The following is a 19,638-nucleotide window of genomic DNA, read 5'->3' as shown; positions in this document are numbered from 1 at the left end:
GTGTGACTTAACTTCCACGTTCAAATCAGCACATTTGGCGCTCTAGGCGAGCTTCACCCGTGGCGCCCCCCGTGAGGGAGGGGGGTGCTAGTGAGAGGTGAGTGTGCTCACCTGTGTGCGCGCATCACGGCTGAGCGATGCGCGCGCCACGGAGCGGAGCAGCGCGTGCGCTCTGATCGCTCTTTTAATGAAGTATAGATACAAAAAAAACTGCCCAGCAGTTTTTTTGCGCCCCCCTCTGAATGGCGCCCTAGGCGGCCGCCTATACCGCCTGTAGGAAAAACCGCCCCTGGGTGCAAAGCTCCCGGCGACACAGTGCGCACTGATAGTCCGAGCACAGAGCATCGTGTCTCACAGTGTCTCAGATCAATTCAAATTCCAACCCTGCAGGATCTGTGAGGTGTTGCACACAGCTGCACATGCTGGCCTCTTAATCTGTTTGAGACAATGATGGAACATGTCTTTCTGATGAATACATTAATCACAATCTAAAGTTACTGATATGATTATGCAGCCAAGTGAATATGGCATAAAAGTTCATGTTTATATTCCATACTTCATCATGATATAAGGATCACAAATTCCCATGTGACACATTTCACCTTGGAGTGAAAGCAACATTTCTGCGCCACGCTTCACTGGTCGACCTGTCAGGTGAGGCACGCATGCGCCCACGAACAGACGGGCACCCCTTAGCAGAGTTAGGGATCCTGCGGGGGCTGAGAGACTGAGACCTCAGCCCGGCCGGCGTCCTCTCTGAGGAGTCTCTCACTGAGCGCAAGCTGAGGCTCATGGGCGCTGCAGAGATTGATGGAGACCAACTCGTCGACCCCTTATTGACGGATGATGCACCTGAGAAAACAATTTAGGACCAATTTGTACTTCGTGCACAGACATATCAAGTATTCTAATTATAATTCTCCTGCTATTCTCTTTGTCTATGTTAGGAAACAGACCTGATGGTGGGTAAGAGATATGGTCAGCAGATAGGCAGTCGTCAGTGTCCAGACTTCGGCTGTTCCTTACAGCCTGCAGGGAGCGGAGGCTGGTGCCCAGAGGGGACCTGGTCCGGCCTGGTGACGATGCTGCAAAACACATCAGGCTCATGTCTACTTCATCAAGTACTGTTGATGTGCTGCTAATTTAGAGAACATCTCAATTTAATTTGAAAGATAAATTTTTCAATAGAAGTGAGACTGCAGTTTGTACAAATATTATCAATAATTTTATATATATAGATTAGACAACTTTTAAATTTGATTTTGTGTGATTTATCTAAAGTTCACGCTTCCTCGCATTATAAGATATCGATAAAACATGAATAAACTAATAATCAATGTCATACCAAAATATACAGATAAAGTAGAACAACTGTGTTAGCTGGGAACCTTGATTCTGAGCGCGTTTCAGCAGCTTGAACTGAGTGACTTGCTGGTGAAGTCTGGCCAGTGTTGGACTTTGGCTGCCCTGCTTAGCTGCTGGTGTTGGTGACTGGCAACGGGGAGAGCTCAGTGACGATGGACCGGGCTGCCAACAGGAGGAAGATGAAGCCTCAGTTTGACTTCCTGGAGTAAAGGCCCCAATACTTTCAACAGCGTTGTTACAATAAGAGGGAAACATTCCTGAGACCTTGGGGCTTCTCCTCGCAGGCGTGGTGACATAGTCATGCCTTAAACCTGAAAAAATATGGAGCACGGTTATCTCAATCCAACTTTCACTGAGCTCAATGCTGTGAACACTGGTTCATTAAAAACACTCCTCTGTACTCACTGGCTTCCTGCATACGAGCCATGAGGTGGACATCCGTGATGTCCTGCAGTCTGTAGCTTGAGGTCATGGAGTCATGAGAGATGCTTATCTCGTTATCTGTGCAGATGGATGAATATATAACAAGTGCTACTAGATATCTGATATTAAATATGTTTTGGGAGAGTTAATCAGATTTAAATTTGTATTATTTTTCTTTTCGTAACATATTTATTCAAGACTAACAATATGGGTAGCCAGTTTAAAACTTTTAAACTACTAGTTTTTGCTTTTTGTGGCTTTTCAGGATATCTGGTACATTGTTTTGTTTTTGAAGTTGAGGATTTAACAGAGCCTTAAATAACTTATGTTGCACCCAGGGGGGGAAGTTACCTGGACTGTCAGAGTGTGTGGTGCTGACGGAGGTTTTGTCCCTGATGAAGCCCACATGATGAAGTCAACCTGCAGGACCTCTGCAGAAAGGACAGCTTGATCCTGACCCTTCAGAAGGGGGGAGTTAGGCAAACCTGTGACCACACTAATCACACTTAGTAGAATCTGTGCTGCTTGCTTACTTCGATCCAGTCTATTTATAAGTGAGCGACATGCCGCCTTCGTCTCAGGACTGGGGTCATCCAGGACGTGTCGACACCATCTGAGAGCAGAGCCACTTCTCTCCACACACACCTGCCGCTTTGGAGACTCGTACAACCTGTGAGGAACACTTTGCTCACAATGAACATATCTCCTGCACTGTGTACACAACGGACCTGAAGAGTGTGTGTCAGATACCAGATGGAGAAGTTAGCTCCCTCTGATGAGCATCTACTTTAATAGACACCTAGAACTGTCACGTGTCTTTTAGTGTGTATGGTGACAATATATCAAACCTGCGTTTTCACATTTAACATTATTCCACCTTTACTAAAATAAGACAGAAATTCTTCTTTTTAACCCGAAGTCCCACTCTCAGAAATGATTTCTGTAGATCTGATGCAGCCTACCAGCTCTCTTCATCCTGCACCTCGTCCTCTACATCGAGGAGCTCCAGTCCAAAGCAGACTCTTCCTCCCGTGGCTCTTCCCTGTCCCAGCGGTCTTTTTGACAGTTATAGTTGTACATCCCTTCTGTGGCACCGCAAGGCAAAGGGGAATTACACCCTGACTTCAAATCATTGAGTCTTATTCTAGCGTCCATGGCAAATGACCGATTGTTACAATTCCTGACACTTGCTTGCTCGGCGTCCTTCCATATGCGGCAGTATGGATCTGAATTCCCCTCCAGCCGGACAGGACGGCCTCTCAACTCACTGCAGAGAAGATGATGGTTAGCGATTGTATCAAACTCCACCGGTGGCTGATTGGAAAAGTACTGGCTCCAATCGCCTGCCACTTGGTTTTGAAGATCCATTTTTCTCAATGAAATCCTCTTGTCAATTCTTCAAGCTGTCGTCCAGGTATGTTTTTATTTCCCCTCAATCCTCCACAGAGAGAATGATAGCTGGTGACAAACTAGTATCTGATCAAATTGGGCTAAATATTCATCGTCATGTGATTCTTTGAAGCTCCAATGATGGTCATTTCTGCTCTGCGCAAGCAGCAACAGTGTAGCTTCACTACCTCGTCTATCGACCCATATTTGTTGAGTGGGGCTGTTAAGTATAGACACCCAACAGATTGGATGGATTTAGAGAAGCATCCGGACCTTATGTGGATTAAAGAGTCCATGAGTTGCTATACTAAGAAAGAAAAAGAGCATCACAAGTACAACATCACACCCTTCAGAAGTATTATGAACAATATGGGTTCACTACAAAAGTCTTGGTTGAGTCCGATAATGTCTTCCTCCATAGTATTAATTGGAATCAGACGTGTTTTCTCCTCTTACTATGTCGGTTTATGTTCATGTTGATCTGGCGTGTTATTGTTAACTAAGCAGCAGCTTTCCGTGGCTCTCATATTAAATGCCATAGTCTGGAGTTGATTGTTTTCAAATGTGAGCCAACCTGACTCACCCGTCACACCCAAGGATGTCATACTGAGATGTGTGATCAGAAATGTTTCTCTCTCTCTCTCTCTCACGCACACACAAGCGGACTATAACACAAGATGTTGAGCTTCCTGCCATGTCAAAAACCTAAAAATATCCTTTCTCGCACAAACCCCATCAAGTTCAATGCTGTATCATTATTTAATAATGATTTGTCTTGTGATTTAAAAACAAAACATAAATAGACAGATGGGACATTTTAAAGAGGCAAAATAATGAAACAATGCCACAGAGGGAACAACTTCGGTTGGCAGTGTGCCCATAAAGAAGTCGTGCCATTACACACTTTAATGGTACAACAAAACATTACATCTAGTATATCTTTATAATAAAAGTAATAATTTGGTAACATTATACGACATATAAATGGAAGTTGGTTGAATAGATTCATGAATTATCAGGAATCCCTCCAAAACAATCTTTGAATCAGCTCAACTGTCAACGACGTAAACAAAGCAGGTGCAGGAGGAGGTGTGCTGTCACCGCCTCCTGCCTCCTATCTCCTCACCGCCCACCGGCATGCTTCCTCGTCATCGCCGTGTCTCACTCGGCTAACACCGACCGAACTTCACCAAACTGCCACTAAAGCTCCAGCACCATGGTGCACCTGTGAGAGCCCTCTCTCTCCCTCACACAGATATGGATTAAGGACGAGGGTCGAATTAACCAAGTGAAGCACCGCCCGCGCCGGAGGGGGGGTCAGGGGTGGAAATGCAGGACGAAAGCGGCAAAGCAGCGCTCGAGAGCCCCGCGGCAGTCAGCGGCAGCAGCGCGCAGGTAGGAGCGGAGGGCGCGCGCACTCTTCGCCGCCAGGTCCCAAAAACAAACACGCCGCTCTTTGTGTTTTTAACAGCAGTAGAGGGTATTTCATGTTGCCTTCCGGGGCTCTGCCGAAGGGGAAGGTTACGAGTGGGGGCAGGACAGGAAACGTGTATTTATGAAGCGGTCGAACCTGTCCGTCCACATTGTACTCGCCTCTCAGGCTCGTCAGATAACGATAATTACTAACGATGTGTACCCTACTCAGCAGCAGATGTGTCTGCGCTGACTGTTCTCAAGTCTTTGCACCACAGACACTCGGGTCGCTTCAACTTTTTGTCTCGATTTTGAGTTTCATCACTGAGTTTGTATAAAAAAATCCGACTTTTCCCAGTCCCGGTACCGATACCGGGGGCTTTCCCCACTAACTGTGGACGTCACTGGGATCATTGTTATATGTAAGGCATAAATCAGGCTTGACGTAAACGTTGCGTATCTGTCATGTATTTAAACATAGAATTAAATGTAATTAATGGGCCACATTACCACTGAGCCATGATCCAGCTATTTGAGTCAGTATCGGCCTGACGTTGGAACTGCCGCATCACTATTGATTAGTGAATGGACTATAGCATATTTATAAATAGTAATGCAGCCTGTATTATCTATCTACACATGAACTTCTCCAGATGTTGCTCTTTGAGCACAGCCTTTAATGCTCTTCATCGAATCATATTCAGTCTTAGTTTTCTCTTTCTACTGCAATTGGTGTGACGCTTTTCATGAAACTATAATTATTGTCTTTGTGTCATTGAGGTTATTGGTTACCTATTCATCTCTAAACACTTAACAATGACAGTTATAGTACATAAAGCAGAAGTCCTGCTGTTATCTTAATCAGACTTCCTCCCGGAGACCTGACGTGTGAAAATAGTTCCTCTCTTCTTTAGAGGTGGACGACCTGTGGGAGGGAAGAGGAAGAAGTCATCTAGTTGATGGTTTTAACACCTTACACACGTATTGTTTTTCCGTTTCAATACACGATCTACACAGAGTAAATAACATACTGGGTCAATTTTAATATATTTTGGGTCAATCTGCCACCGAGCCAGTTGGTAATGTTAACCACTGGGTCACCAATCACACTTAATGAATGTGTTAATTTATCCCAGTACTGATGTGGTATTTTCATTGTGACCAGGGAATGTTTTGTGCTGTTACTTGGTACTCAAACAATAATAAATCATTAGAGCTATACACTACCATTCAAAAGTTTGGGATCACCCAGACAATTTTGTGTCTTCCATGAAAAATCACACTTTTATTTATCAAATGAATATAAAATATAGTCAAGACATTGACAAGGTTAGAAATAATGATTAATATTTGAAGTATTAATTTTGTTCTTCAAACTTCAAGCTCAAAGGAAGGCCAGTTGTATAGCTTATATCACCAGCATAACTGTTTTCAGCTGTGCTAACATAATTGCACGGGTTTTCTAATCAGACATTAGTCTTCTAAGGCGATTAGCAAACACAATGTACCATTAGAACACTGGAGTGATAGTTGATGGAAATGGGCCTCTATACACCTATGGAGATATTTCATTAGAAACCAGACACTTCCACCTAGAATAGTCATTTACCACATTAACAATGTAGAGAGTGTATTTCTGATTAATTTAATGTTATCTTTATTGAAAAAACAGTGCTTTTCTTTGAAAAATAAAGTCATTTCGAAGTGATCCCAAACTTTTGAACGGTAGTGTATCTTTGGTACATTTGCTGCTGCTTGACTATTTGAGTAATTAACTAATTCGTTTGCACTGTTCTATATAATCATATATACAACTTTACTATTCTATAACGAAAAATCGAATGGAATTAGCAAATTCTAGATTTTCATTGATTCTGTATTATCTCTGACTCTGTACAATGTGTTTTTCATTTAGAATTCAGTCCACTTGAACGGGCATACCGTCACTTTAAACGGCCACAACTCGACAGCTACGCCTTCCCCACAGCCGCAGAGCGACTCTATCGTCATAAGTCCGGTTCCAGCTCTGATTATCCCTCGGGAGCAGTGGGGTGGGAAGTATGAGTTCCTGCTCTCCTGTTTGGGGTACAGCGTGGGACTGGGAAATGTGTGGCGGTTCCCATACCTTTGTTATCGCAATGGAGGAGGTGAGCGGTCTACAAGCAGGTTCACTGCCCTCTGAAATCTGAAGTCTGAAATGATTTGCTGCAGTCATTTGGGCAAGAGGCCCTCTCCGCCCTGCTCTTGGGTGTGCACTGTCTTACTGATCAATGCTGGGGAACTTTTCACATTCAGTCTACAGCTCTCCATGGCGGCCTTCAGTACAGGGAGCCGGAGCGCAAAGCATTTAATAATCGTACATGTTTTCCTTGATTACACACCAGACACAAGGTCTCCCCACTTTACTATGCATCCATCTGAATTACAACATGTTGGAACTTGACGTATAGTAAAGCTGAACTAGAACGGGCACTCGGTAGAGCGCATACCTTCGCATATCACAAGATTGGGCATTGAATTATGAACATTTTGGCATTAGTTGCATGCCAATTGGACAAAAATGTATCGTGCTATGGTAAAAAAAAAGGATTTTGACCTTTCCATGACCTTGACCTTTGACCCGATTGATCCCAAAATCTAATCAAATGGTCCCCGGATAATAACCAATCATCTCACCAAATTCCATGTGATTCAAGAAGATTTGACCTGTTCGTGACCTTTGACCTTGACCTTTGACCCGATCGATCCCAAAATCTAATCAACTGGTCCCCGGATAATAAACAATCATCCCACCAAATTGCATGCGATTCGGTTCAATACTTTTTGAGTTTTGCGAATAACACGCATACAAATAAATAAATAAATACACGGCGATCAAAACATAACCTTCCGGCATTTTCAATGCGAAGGTAATAACACCGGTCCGTGAAGTGCCACCTCGACAGCGGTTGTTAGTTAACCTGCCTCTACAGGCCGTCTTCGTGTTGCCGCACTAAACAAGTCATTGCATTGGAAGCCCCACCAAACACCAGTATTCCTCAACCTGGCATATTTGTATTCTCCACAGGTGTTTTTCTCATCCCCTACTTCATTATGCTGTTTTTCACGGGTGTTCCACTGTTTCTTATGGAGCTAAGTTTAGGCCAGTACGGAGCAGCCGGCCCCATCACTGTGTGGAAATGCTGCCCTCTGCTCAAAGGTAACACCCCTCCTGTATCATCGTGCTGTTGTGCCCATAATCCACCCACTGTAATTCAGTGACACAACTTTAAACCCATTTGCATATAATTAGGCCAGTGTGGTGGCTCAATGTAATTAGTAAGACGCTGTTAAATAAATATTGCATCGCAATTCTACATTCATGGAATCTTCATCATCCAGCTTAAAGTGAGCAGGATCCCTAGTGGACATTTAAATGCTGTGTCATCGGTCTAGACTAACATTATCGTCATAGAAAATAACTGATCACATCATCACATGACTGAAATATGTCACCCTAACCCTAAGAATGCCTGAGAGCTCTGCAGCGGCTAAATATAAACATCTGACAAAGAACTCTCTTGGAGACAGAAATAGAGCCAGAAAGAGTTTGTGTCACAAGAAGTATTAGTTTAAATTTTAAACTGGAAGTAGTGATTCACTCTCAGGTGTTCATGAAATGTATTTATTGTTCTACCACTTTATTCTAAAACGGTGTTCACATACTACTGTATACCCAGAGATACTAAGGCTGTGTCTCTCCCTGAAGGTATTGGCATTGGGATGCTCTGTGTGTCCACGCTGGTGTGTCTCTACTATAACATCATTATAGCGTGGACGTTTTACTTCCTGGGCAACTCGTTCCAGAGCCCTCTGCCCTGGTCCTGTGATGCTGTGGCCAATGTGGGTCTCTGTGGAAACAACTCCACTGGTAATAGCTCCGCTGGTGAAGGCCTCAGCCCCACAGAAAAATTCTGGAAGTAAGTTTGGCTTTTTTTTTCTTTGTGAAAAAGCCTCTACAAGTTTATGAAGGCTGCTCTGAAACAAATAACCTGTGCATCTTCATGTTTATTTCTGTGTAGTATTATTTTATATGACACATTTTTCCACTGCTTTTTGACACAATTGTAAATAGCTCTTGCAGTTTGCTGCACACACGCCTTGGTCAAATATATTTCATACATACGATTCAAACACAAGTAGTCTTTAAAATTAATAGACTTCAAACTGGTTGAGTCAACCTTTCAGCTGATATTACTCAGGCATTTGCATCAACACCTTATATAAAGCCTGGAAATACATTTCATGACACAGTTTAACACCTACACTATATATATATATATATATATATATATATATATATATATATATAATATAAAAACAGTTGAATGTCTTTATGACCGTAAAACTTTTCAAGTTAAAGGACCCATATTATGCCCATTTTTCCACAAGTTGATATGGTTCATTGGGGTCTTAATGAAATGTTTGTAACATATTTTGGTCAAAATACCACAAGAATCATTTCAAACAGCACCCTTTTTACCCTGTCAAAAACACCTCCCCACAGATTAACCTGTTTTGAGTGCCTGTTCCTTTAAATGCTAATGAGCCAGCTCCCCCCTCCCCCTTTCCCCTCCCCCCTCCTCCACGAGATGCGCTCGCCTAGCTTCTGCCCAGTGTTGCCAGGTCCGCGGTTTTCCCGCGGAATTGGGCTACTTTTGAAGTGTTGCCGCGGGTTGAATTTTGTGTCCGCTGATTCGGGTAGACCTATTTTGCATGCAAAATCTTTAAATAAAAATCCATATTTTAAATGAAATAATTTATTTATACCCAATCCTACCAGACTGACTCCAGATCAGCACGTACACACGTGGACATGGGACACGCCCACATACACACACTTTAAAAGCACACTGCACGGGCATATTTTGAGTTCTGATATTGGGCTGGTTTTTGGGCTGGTTTTATTGGCCATTGGGCTGGGTTTGTTCCACAGACCTGGCAACCCTGCTGCTGCCTGCACAGCTAGCCATTACCTTTGTAGAAATATGGCTGCTGCAGATGAAGATAGCGTCGTGCAACCATATCGTTTTGAACCAGAGTCAGACCCTGAACAAGAAGAGGCTCCCGAACAAGTTCGAGAAGTTAGGGCTCAACAGGACGTTTCTGAATGTCACTTCTACATTTTTTGTTTGTTTGTACATTGGCTAAGGTCTCACAGTCTTGTTAGCGGTTTTGAGAGCATACGTGGTGCTAGAGATTCGAGTACGTGAATAGTTTGTGCATGTTTGAGTATGTAGCAAATTCAGTGTGTTTATGTAAGTTACTGTTTGTGAAAGTGTTTGTGTAAGGCCATGTAGCCAGACTCCCTACATGGGCGTGCTTCAAAATCTACGTAGACGTTGGTGGTGATCCCATTTGACGCACTCAAGCATATCGTTTCTGACAGAGGAACCACAACAAGCCGCGTGAGGTTTTTTTTTCCCAGCGTTTTTGTGTTGGGAGACATGCCAGATACCCAAATTAACGTATAGAAGCACTAACAAAGTGGAATTTTCATAATATGTCCCCTTTAAGTAACCCAGTTACTCCTCAGGCAACCACAGTGCCTCAATGACAGCTCATGCTCTGTGTCAAGTAAAAGTAAGGGTTTATTTACTCTACATCAAGCAAACAGAGTTTTTGTTTATCCCATCAGCAGAGTAAAATTTCAAATCAATGTGTAATACATGACAGTGTATTGCAGTAAAACTGCAAAGTACTGGATGATGTAGAGTTCTATGAATAATGACACATGCCTTCACCCTCGGTTATTATTCCATCCAGTTTAACGGCCCTGCCCTCTTCATTGTCCGCCAGTCAATGCGTTACCATGGGTTTGGTAACAGGTCTGTTGTTTGACATACTCCTGTTTGACTTGTGTGTCTTGTAGCGAGCAAGTGCTGGGTGTCGTACACAGTGAGGGCCTCCATGACCCGGGCCCTGTCCGCTGGCCCCTGGCCCTCTGCCTCCTGGCTGCCTGGGTCATCGTCTTCCTGTGTATATTCAAGGGCATCCGCAGCTCTGGCAAGGTGAATCAAACGCAAAGTTGTTATTGTCAGCTCCCGCACGCGATCCTGCCCTTTTGTTGCCATATCGTGTCTGATGTGTCTGTGCTGTCTGGGTCCTCAGGTGGTTTATGTAACGGCTACCTTCCCGTACTTTGTGCTCATCGTGTTGATGATCAGGGGTGCTACACTGGAGGGCTCTCTTCAGGGCATTGCCTTCTACCTCACACCAAACTGGAGCCGATTAGCCAATGCACAGGTACTGGTGGTACACGGGTCCATATGAGGCTGAACAGTCTGTGACGATGATTTTCTGCCGCTTTATAAAGAACTCGATGTTTCAATTATTAAACGCATATCTCTGTCTGATGCGTTGCAGGTGTGGAATGACGCGGCCTCACAGGTATTTTACTCCTTAGGTATTGGCGTTGGAGGGCTGCTCTCTATGGCCTCTTACAATAAGTTTGACAACAATGTCATACGGTGAGTTTGTACTCCGACGTACCATTGGCTCTGTCGTTGCGGTCACGATGGGTGCAGTCTTTTCATCGTGGCTCTTTGATTTCAGGGACACTTTAATCATCACCGCAGGAAACTGCGGCACCAGCTTCTTTGCAGGATTTGCTATATTCTCAATCCTGGGTCACATGGCATGGAAGAAGGGCGTGCCTGTCGAGGAAGTGGCAGATTCAGGTTAGCCACCGCGCTCATTTTGTTCAACAAACAATCTTTATTCCAGATGTCTAGGCTGACTGAGTACATCGGGAGTATGTGTGTGTACCTTTGTAGCCATCTTCCTCCGGGGGCTTCATTCTTCTGTGTCAAGTGCCCTGTGTGACACCTAATTACTTTAAATAATTCACTACATTTTGTATGAAACGTGTGTGTTGTGCATATATTTCCTTCTTGACCGTGATGTATTTCTGTTTGCCGTCAGGTCCTGGGTTGGCCTTCGTTGCTTACCCAGAGGCCCTTGCTCTGCTGCCAGGCTCTCCGTTCTGGTCCATTATGTTCTTCCTCATGCTCTTTATGCTGGGGATCGACACTCTGGTGAGGCCACAGGCCACACAAAGACCTTTGCAGAAATACACATGTACGATACAGATGTATATGTTTCATACCTTCTGCTCTGCTGCTTCACAGTTTGGCAACATGGAGGGCATCACTTCGGCCGTGATGGATGAGTTTCCGCACCTCAGAACCAACGCGCTGCACAAGTCTCTGTTCTTGGGCGCTCTGTGTTTATGCTTCTACCTGATGGGTCTCCTGCTGGTGACTGATGTGAGTGTGTGACGCTGCAGGAAGTGATGCGTGACGCTGCAAATGCATCTTCTCTGTGATCCCTCTCAAATGCACCGTGCTGTCTGTGTCTCCATAGGGAGGGATTTATTGGTTCACTCTCATTGATTCGTCCAGCACTAGTTTCGGCCTCATCATCATCACCCTCTTCATGTGCATTGGCATCTCCTTCTTCTACGGTAGCCCATCACACTCCCCTAACCTTCTCATCAAACTTCTCTAACACCTCATCATCGCTTCATATGAGTTTCAGTGATCCAGGACATGACTTGAGAAACTTCACTTGAGAAACTTCACCTGATAGTTTCCCTTGATATCCAGTTTTACATATCACATCATTTGTTATGTTTTCGATTTGTTTGTCAGCAGGATTATGTAAAAAAATAAAATAATAATGGCCCGATTTTGGAACAGATACAACTCACAAGGCGGAGACCCAAATAATTGTTCACTTCTGTAAACAATGCCAGATAGGGCACTTGACCTTGGCCCAGGTCCAATCTCTCCGACTGCCCTTCTAGCTATTTCATGTTTCAGTGTCCACCATTGTGTCAACACATTGAACACTTTATCTGTTATGCTCTGTTGTCCTGATGATATCCTGGTTGTTCCAGGGTTCATAACACGCAACTCTTCATGAACATTTCTGTTAGGAATCAATCAGTTTTGTCAGGACATCGTTGATATGATCTGCCCCTGCCCTCCCTGGTGCCTCAAAGTGCTGCTTTACTTCAAAGCATGCTGGGTTTTCGTCACTCCGTTTCTTCTGCTGGTGAGTAAGCACATGAGTATTGATATTGATTTTGGTTGTTAGTAGTCAGGAACAATGCAACGGTCACAATTCAATTATGAATTGGTTATTCATAATTTGTATAAGAAATGCTTTTCAGAATCTATCTCTTCAACTTCTATAAATGCAATTGATCTATTGTGTTATCTGATATCTATTTCTAAAATCCAAATGCACTAAAGTTGATAAATGCTATATAACGTTTTCACAATCAAGGTTGTTTTGCTAAAGGAAGAATCATGACAAAGCTCGATCTTTACTCAAATTCATATTCTAGCCTTAGAGTATTGTTGGTTTGCATCAGATGCACAACCTATGCTACATCACTTCCTCTTTTATTTTGGCCACTCTAAAAGCGGGATTACTATTTCCAGCAATGCTACTTGATATGGAAATACCTTCTTGATGCAACCTTTAAATATACCGTGTTGTTTTACTTACAGTCAAAGGGTAATTTGATGAGGCACAGAAACACTGAACCGTCAGTGAGTTCAAAACATCTAATTAAATGACTAAAGAGTTTATCGTAAACTGAGGGAGAACAAGGTATGATAACTCAATTCCCAACTGCAACAAAAGTTCCACCAAAAAAACTTAAATAACGTCACTACTATGAATCGAAGCCAACTGTGCTGGAGTCTCCACAACAGCAGTGGTGAATAATTCAAGAGGAGAAACTGACATTCAATCCGAGTCCACCCCCTGCAGTATTTCTCTGCTGGCCTTCTCATCCACTCTTCTGCTGCCATTGTGGCCTTTTGGTTGTTCAGGATGACACATTCCTCTGCTCACCCTGTGCCTTTCCCCTCGCGGCTGTAGTTCATCCTGACCTACATCTTCATTGAGATGTACAACACATCGCTCCACTACGGGTCCTATGTGTACCCACGGTGGGGTAAAGCGTTGGGCGTGTGCATGGCCGCGACCTGCTGTCTCCAGATCCTCATCTGGGCCATTGTGGCCATCGCCAAGGAAACGGGAACGCTGAGAGAAGTCAGTATCAGCACTATGTCATTTTGTCACTGGGAGGTCCGGTTACATCTCTGAATTTTTCAATTCAGTTTATTTTATATAGCCCAATATCACAAATTACGAATTTGCCCAAGCGGCCTTTACAATCTGAACACATACGACATCCTTGACCTTTGACCTCACATTGGATCAGGAAAAACTCCCCCCCCCAAAAAAAAGTTTCACAAGAAACAGAGGAGGATCTCTCTTCAGGGTGGACGTCATGTGTACAGACAATGGATGTCCTGTGTACAGAAGGAATCATTACAGAGTTATAACACATTCAATGAGTATGACAGAGAGTATGAATAGATCACACTTGCTGTAGAACTTGGACCGTCACTGCGGGACCAATTTAAGTACACAGTGCAACGTTGGATGAGGAAATGACCTGTGGAGGAAGGTTTATGACCGTCTCCTGCTTTTCTTTCGCAGCGTTTTCAGAAATCAATCCGACCTCTGAATTCCTGGAGGGTGAACAACCTGAACAGCAACAATAGAGTAGAGGAGCAAATGGAGCCCGGGAGGGTGGAGACTCCGTTCACCGTCACGCTCACAGACATGGACTTTACTGCGATGAACTGGGAGAATGCAACACAGGCGTCACAGCACAAAGGGCAGTGATGAACAAACTACGTTGTCAAGAGACAGAAGAATGTATTATTGTTTGTCTTTATGTTATTCGTGCCAGCTAGTTTCTGGTCGTCTATCTGAACAGACGGGTTGTCCTGCGGGACAGTGTGGATTATTGCTTTATTTATACTTTTATGTATGTTGGAATTATATATTTTTAAACCTTTTTTTACATTGTGTAGAATGTACTGTGACAGCTGTAAAGTCTGGATCATCATTTGGATGTAATGATCCTGAAGAGTATCTGCTGGTCTTATGTTTTATCATATAAGTGTATTATGATGCATTTTCACTGCCGCAGTCAGCAGCAGCCGAAGAGACCAGACGTCATACATCATACACAAAGAAGAGGGGCTAAAAGTGCCTCTGGACTGTTACCTTCAACAACCTCGGTGGACCTGGAAAGATGACCACAAAACGTGGGCCTGCAGAATATATGCTGCACCGAGTCAGGAATACTTTTAATTTATATTACTTTTTAAAACAAATGATAACTAGAATTAGTGCTTGATTATTTAAATCCATTTTTTTAAAATAAAACTTGTCAAATAAAATTAACTTTTAGGTACTGTCCATGCATCCATACATCCATGGTTGAACATTCGCATTTCAAATTGCCAGTTACAGCCAAAAATGTAGCCATCAGTTGACTTTGTTGCTCAGGATACATTGATTGTATCATATTTAAACTACCCTATATGCTATTAATGTAAACAGGATTTTAAGTTGTGCTAACTGTACAAATATCATTTGTTTTCCTTAAAAATACATTGAAGCAGTCATCGAGTTTCTACACAAGAAGGTGTTTAGTTTTTCTGTTTACTGGAACTTGGCTTTGACAGTTTGTAATTTTTTTTGTCACTTACATTTTTTATTTGTTTAGTGATATAAACATAAAACAAGGGCAAAAATGTCAGACATAAACATAAACATATATATACACCCATATACATACCCATACACACACACATACATAAGTAGTATATTGACATATATGCGCGTATACGTACGTGCACGCGCGCGCCGCACATGCACTCGTGCACGCATAAATATGTCATTATTATGCATTTTTTTTTTTAAATATGCATAATTAAAAATTACAAATATTCTTTAAAATATTAAAGATTATCACAAATTAAAAATGTATAAAATAAAATAATTCCCTATGAATAGGAGTGCTTGTTTGTACCATTTAAACATTTATAAACCCCTTCCCTGTGTCTTTATTAATGCAAAGTGTTTATCAATATGGTGCCAGCTGTGATCAGGCTGTAGGGTGGGGGTGTCATGACTTGGGACTTCTGTTTTTGCCACTGGGGTCATTTGGCGACCTCTGGTGGCCGAAAGACATTATTTCAGTCTTTCTGTTCCACACCTGTTTTCACTTGGTAATATTCAATTAACTTTGTTTGACCAGGGCATAAATACCTGGCAGGGTAATCATGAATAGGGTTGGGGGTTATAGAGTCTTTTCTTAACATTATATATATATATATATATATAAAGCCTGTTCTACCTTATCGAGGTGTAAGGGTGGCCGCTTAGCAGTGTTAGGAGTAACGCGTTACAAAGTAATTCCACTACTTTTAGCGGTAACGAGCATGTAACGAAGTATTTTTTTTAATCAACTAACGCAGTTACAATTACTGAAATTTAAATGAGTTCGTTACTCGCGTTACTCTTTTGTGAAAAATGAACACTTGCAGACAAGAAGACAAGCTAGGCCTACTTTAGCTGCTTCTGATCTGACATCGCAGGACCTTGGTGGCGCAATGATATTGTAACGTCTCGGCCGTTATGACACGGAGACGGGACGACGTTATTATTCCTCACTTTATTGGGCATCCACCAACACAGACAGCTGCTCCTCTCAGTTTAGCAGCTCGAACATCAACAACAACGGTTCCCGTCAACCACCCATAACTTCCGTTTTCCGACAGGTTAACCCCGCCTCCCCTCTACTCCGCCAATCACAGGCACGCCCCCTCGACCAGCACGCACGGTGCCACACTGTGATTGACAGCCACTTCCATCAGTCTGCCGATAGCTAGCTGTTGAACACACCTCCATACCTACTGTGCTGGCCATTCCGTGAGCCTCGATCGGTTCTTCTCAGGCGCCATCAGTCTGCCGATAGCTAGTTGTTGAACACATCGCCATACCTACTGCGCAGGCCATTCCTTGAGAATATTTTTTCTCCAAAAGGTGAGTTATGTTTTATATATATATAGCATCTTTTTGTTTTTGTGTTAGTCGTTCATAACGACCCCTCTGTGCACCGTTTGACATCGTATGTATGGGTGTGTAGTTATTACACGAAAAGCATAGGTCTGTGTCGATATCACCGCTGTGTCTTTTTTCAACCACGTGTCGGGGCTCTCAGAACGTTAAATATTGTATCATCGTTATATCATAGATCTTGTTTGATTATACAAATATATTCAATCACTCTTAAGCATGAAACATACACTGACACTGTGTTTTATGAATTTGCAGATCATGGATAAAATAAATATTGATATCATCGAAAATATGCCCCCGTCAGCTGTGGAATGTGACCGTAGTGAGTATTAAATAATTATAGTAATGATAATATGGCTAATAGAGTTTTGTTACGGTGTATATGTATGATTTATTTTGTTTTAGACAGAACATTTGGTGTTAAAAAAGGCAGCACCGCCGGCACGGTGTTAGGACAGTCGCGTGGGGCGATCAGCGTTATAAAAGCCACGAGGTATGTATGTATTAGAAATACGCTGTATATTTGGGGGGTTTTAGTGTTACATTTTCAACAAATACCGCTCCTTACACAGATTCCCTAACACATCGACTGCTCTGAAACGTAAGCGCCAGCCACCAGTCGTAAGGTCATCCCCCACAAGGACATATGCGCAACAGCTGTTAGACCCCGCCCCAGCAATCAATGACGATGCATCAGAACTAGCATCGGCAATAGCGGCTATACCAGGGGCTGTCGGTGAGTATTGTTTTAATTACCTGGTGGCGATAAATAAGTCATATAGTCATAATGACGAGTCATATTTGGTTATAAACAGTCTATAAAATATATATATTCTATTTCACCACCCTAGAGCGGCGAATCCATCATCAATGTGTCGAGACGCAGACCTGTGATAATACACGGTCTTCTGAGACACAAACTCCGCAGGAGCCAAAGACGAGAACATTTGCTACACAGACAAAGCCGTGGGTTCAAACAGTCCCCAAGAAATCCGTTAAAAGGTTTGTTTTTGTCCTCTTTGTTGTTGACATTTTTTTTCTTCAAATTAAAAACATAATAATATAACACATTGTTATTGTTGTTGTTGTTCCACAGATCACAGTTGTTCGACCCCGCAATTGATGGTGGGGTTGTTTGTCCCAGCGGAGTCACCAATAATCAGTATACAGAGTTGAGAGGTTTGCTCGGCGACATACACATTGCCGTTAGTGCACTAACCACATCACTTAGCACCTTAGGCTCTGACCTATCTGCCCGTCACAGGTCTGAGAATAAAACATCTGCCGACGTGATCACGACACTTTTAGAGGCTATCAATGCACTAGGTGTTGACCTGTCTGCTAGCTACATGTTGAGAATAAAACTACTATCTATGTGATAAATACCCTCGGTGTAACTCTCGGAAGACTTGCCCAAAAGATAGCCCTCAGAAAGCGCTGCCAACGCCACAATCACTCATGAGCTATTAACAAAAAAACACAAGCCTGTTTGAACAGATGTAGACTGCTGCAGTGTTATACACGCCACCGGGGTCCACTTTTTTTTTTTTTACTATTTGTTCTTCTATTTTTCTTTACTATTTTACGACTCTATCATATGCTAATGTAGTTTTTTCTTTTTTTCTGATCGTCAATTAGGACGCTGCCTCCTTAAACTGTACTCATACCCCTTGCTGTTGTTGGATCGTTAGTTTCTCTCCTGTTGCCAGACTGTGGTTCTGCTCAGTACAAGATTAAAGAAACCTTTTTATTTTGAAAGAACTCCTTGTGCTGCTTTTGGGTTCCTGCCTTGCTCACACTTAACAGGTATGCAGCTTTTGTGGAAGCCATTCACTTTTCATGCAAGCTCACTCATAATGTCTTCACTTGGGCTGTCAATCATGACATCTCTATCCAATAAGCTCAACAAAACAATTACAGTCCATCATCTTGCTACTGTCTGTCAATAATAAACACATATATTTTCTTCTTCTGACTTGTTTTTCTTGTTTGAACTGTCAGGGGAAGATCTATCTTACCTTTACCAGACTACAAAGGCACTCTTAGATAAACAAGACTGGATTTTGGTCGGAATGTACAAACACAAACCAGTTTAGAAAAAAAAAATCAGAACAAAGGTTTATAGAAATGGATAAAGTAAAAATAAGTAAAATAAATGATAAGTTTAAATTCCACAAAAGACCTTCAAAATCTGCCAACTAAAGCAGATTTCTCAATAGTTATGACGCGTGACAGTTTATTCAAGAAAAGGAAATCTACTTAAACTTGGGAGAAAGAGTCAGTCCTCTCTAGGACCATGAACACTTCACTGATAACAATCATTTGTGAACAGACGAGTGCTGTGATTTGGAACAGCTCTTAGAATACCAAACTGTGATGATGTAAATCATGAGAATCAGAAGAATTGAGACAACAAAGCCTATATGAGGAGACGCAGAGTAAAGGTTTTACCTTTCTACCAGTAGATGCCAGTATAGCATACCTCATTGAGTGATTTGTCACACTGAACCTGCATTGAATGGTACAGAAGAGGTCAAAGGGCCAAGATGAGAAGATATAATGTTGGTCAAACGCTGTGATCCAAATGCTATTGAGATACAAAAAGTTAGACTAAATCTTACAAGAGCACAAATCAGATGAATTGGTTCTATTAATTTATTTGACACTATAATGTTACTTGTCTCGTGACCCCTCAGAGTGACCTCTGGAGCCGTAGGTGGATGTAGACTTGTTGGTTGTGAACCAATGCAACAGATTACCAGTTATTTAGCATGTTGGCCAAACCAGCATGGCACTGTCGCATGAAAATGAAGTTCCCATCCAATAACACTGCTATGCAGAAGACTGCTTTTGGAGGGGGGCCGTAATCTGAGAGGAAAAAACATGTCCCTTAAATATAGTAGTCATTGCTCGGGCTGTCAATCATGATATCAGCTGTCTCCATCCAATCAGCTCAATGAAACAATGGCATGCCTATCATCTTGCTACTGTCTGTAAATAATAAACAATTACCTTTTCTTCTTCTGACTTGTCTCATTGAACTGTCAG

The 19,638-nt window shown here is 42.6% G+C and overlaps 2 protein-coding genes and 1 long non-coding RNA gene across 3 annotated transcripts; 2 read left to right on the top strand and 1 right to left on the bottom strand.

Annotated features, from left to right (window-relative positions):
- Positions 1–117: 117 nt before the first annotated feature.
- On the bottom strand, positions 118–3,272 carry LOC130191831 (SLAIN motif-containing protein-like). The gene is given in 9 exon segments (XM_056411551.1): positions 118–852; positions 957–1,085; positions 1,389–1,527; positions 1,630–1,676; positions 1,771–1,835; positions 2,142–2,241; positions 2,322–2,470; positions 2,751–2,796; positions 2,799–3,272. Coding segments are annotated over 9 exon segments (1,287 nt in total). The 5' UTR covers positions 3,157–3,272; the 3' UTR covers positions 118–598.
- Positions 3,273–4,352: 1,080 nt separating this feature from the next.
- On the top strand, positions 4,353–15,560 carry slc6a7 (solute carrier family 6 member 7). Its single transcript, XM_056411751.1, has 14 exons — positions 4,353–4,572; positions 6,506–6,737; positions 7,658–7,789; positions 8,339–8,549; positions 10,502–10,640; positions 10,741–10,875; positions 10,996–11,099; positions 11,185–11,309; positions 11,554–11,666; positions 11,760–11,897; positions 11,995–12,094; positions 12,569–12,687; positions 13,525–13,698; positions 14,152–15,560. The coding sequence occupies exons 1-14, from the start codon at positions 4,507–4,509 to the stop codon at positions 14,338–14,340; spliced, it is 1,977 nt and encodes a 658-aa protein (XP_056267726.1). The 5' UTR covers positions 4,353–4,506; the 3' UTR covers positions 14,341–15,560.
- An 876-nt stretch (positions 15,561–16,436) lies between these two features.
- On the top strand, positions 16,437–18,558 carry LOC130190144 (uncharacterized). The gene is made up of 6 exons (XR_008830919.1): positions 16,437–16,554; positions 16,846–16,912; positions 16,996–17,083; positions 17,163–17,326; positions 17,442–17,592; positions 17,687–18,558. It is a non-coding gene; the product is annotated as an uncharacterized LOC130190144 (long non-coding RNA).
- Positions 18,559–19,638: the final 1,080 nt, after the last annotated feature.

This window comes from Pseudoliparis swirei, chromosome 3 (assembly GCF_029220125.1).
Source record: "Pseudoliparis swirei isolate HS2019 ecotype Mariana Trench chromosome 3, NWPU_hadal_v1, whole genome shotgun sequence".
Lineage (NCBI taxonomy): Eukaryota > Metazoa > Chordata > Actinopteri > Perciformes > Liparidae > Pseudoliparis > Pseudoliparis swirei.
This window is presented reverse-complemented; position numbering and strand designations above follow the sequence as displayed.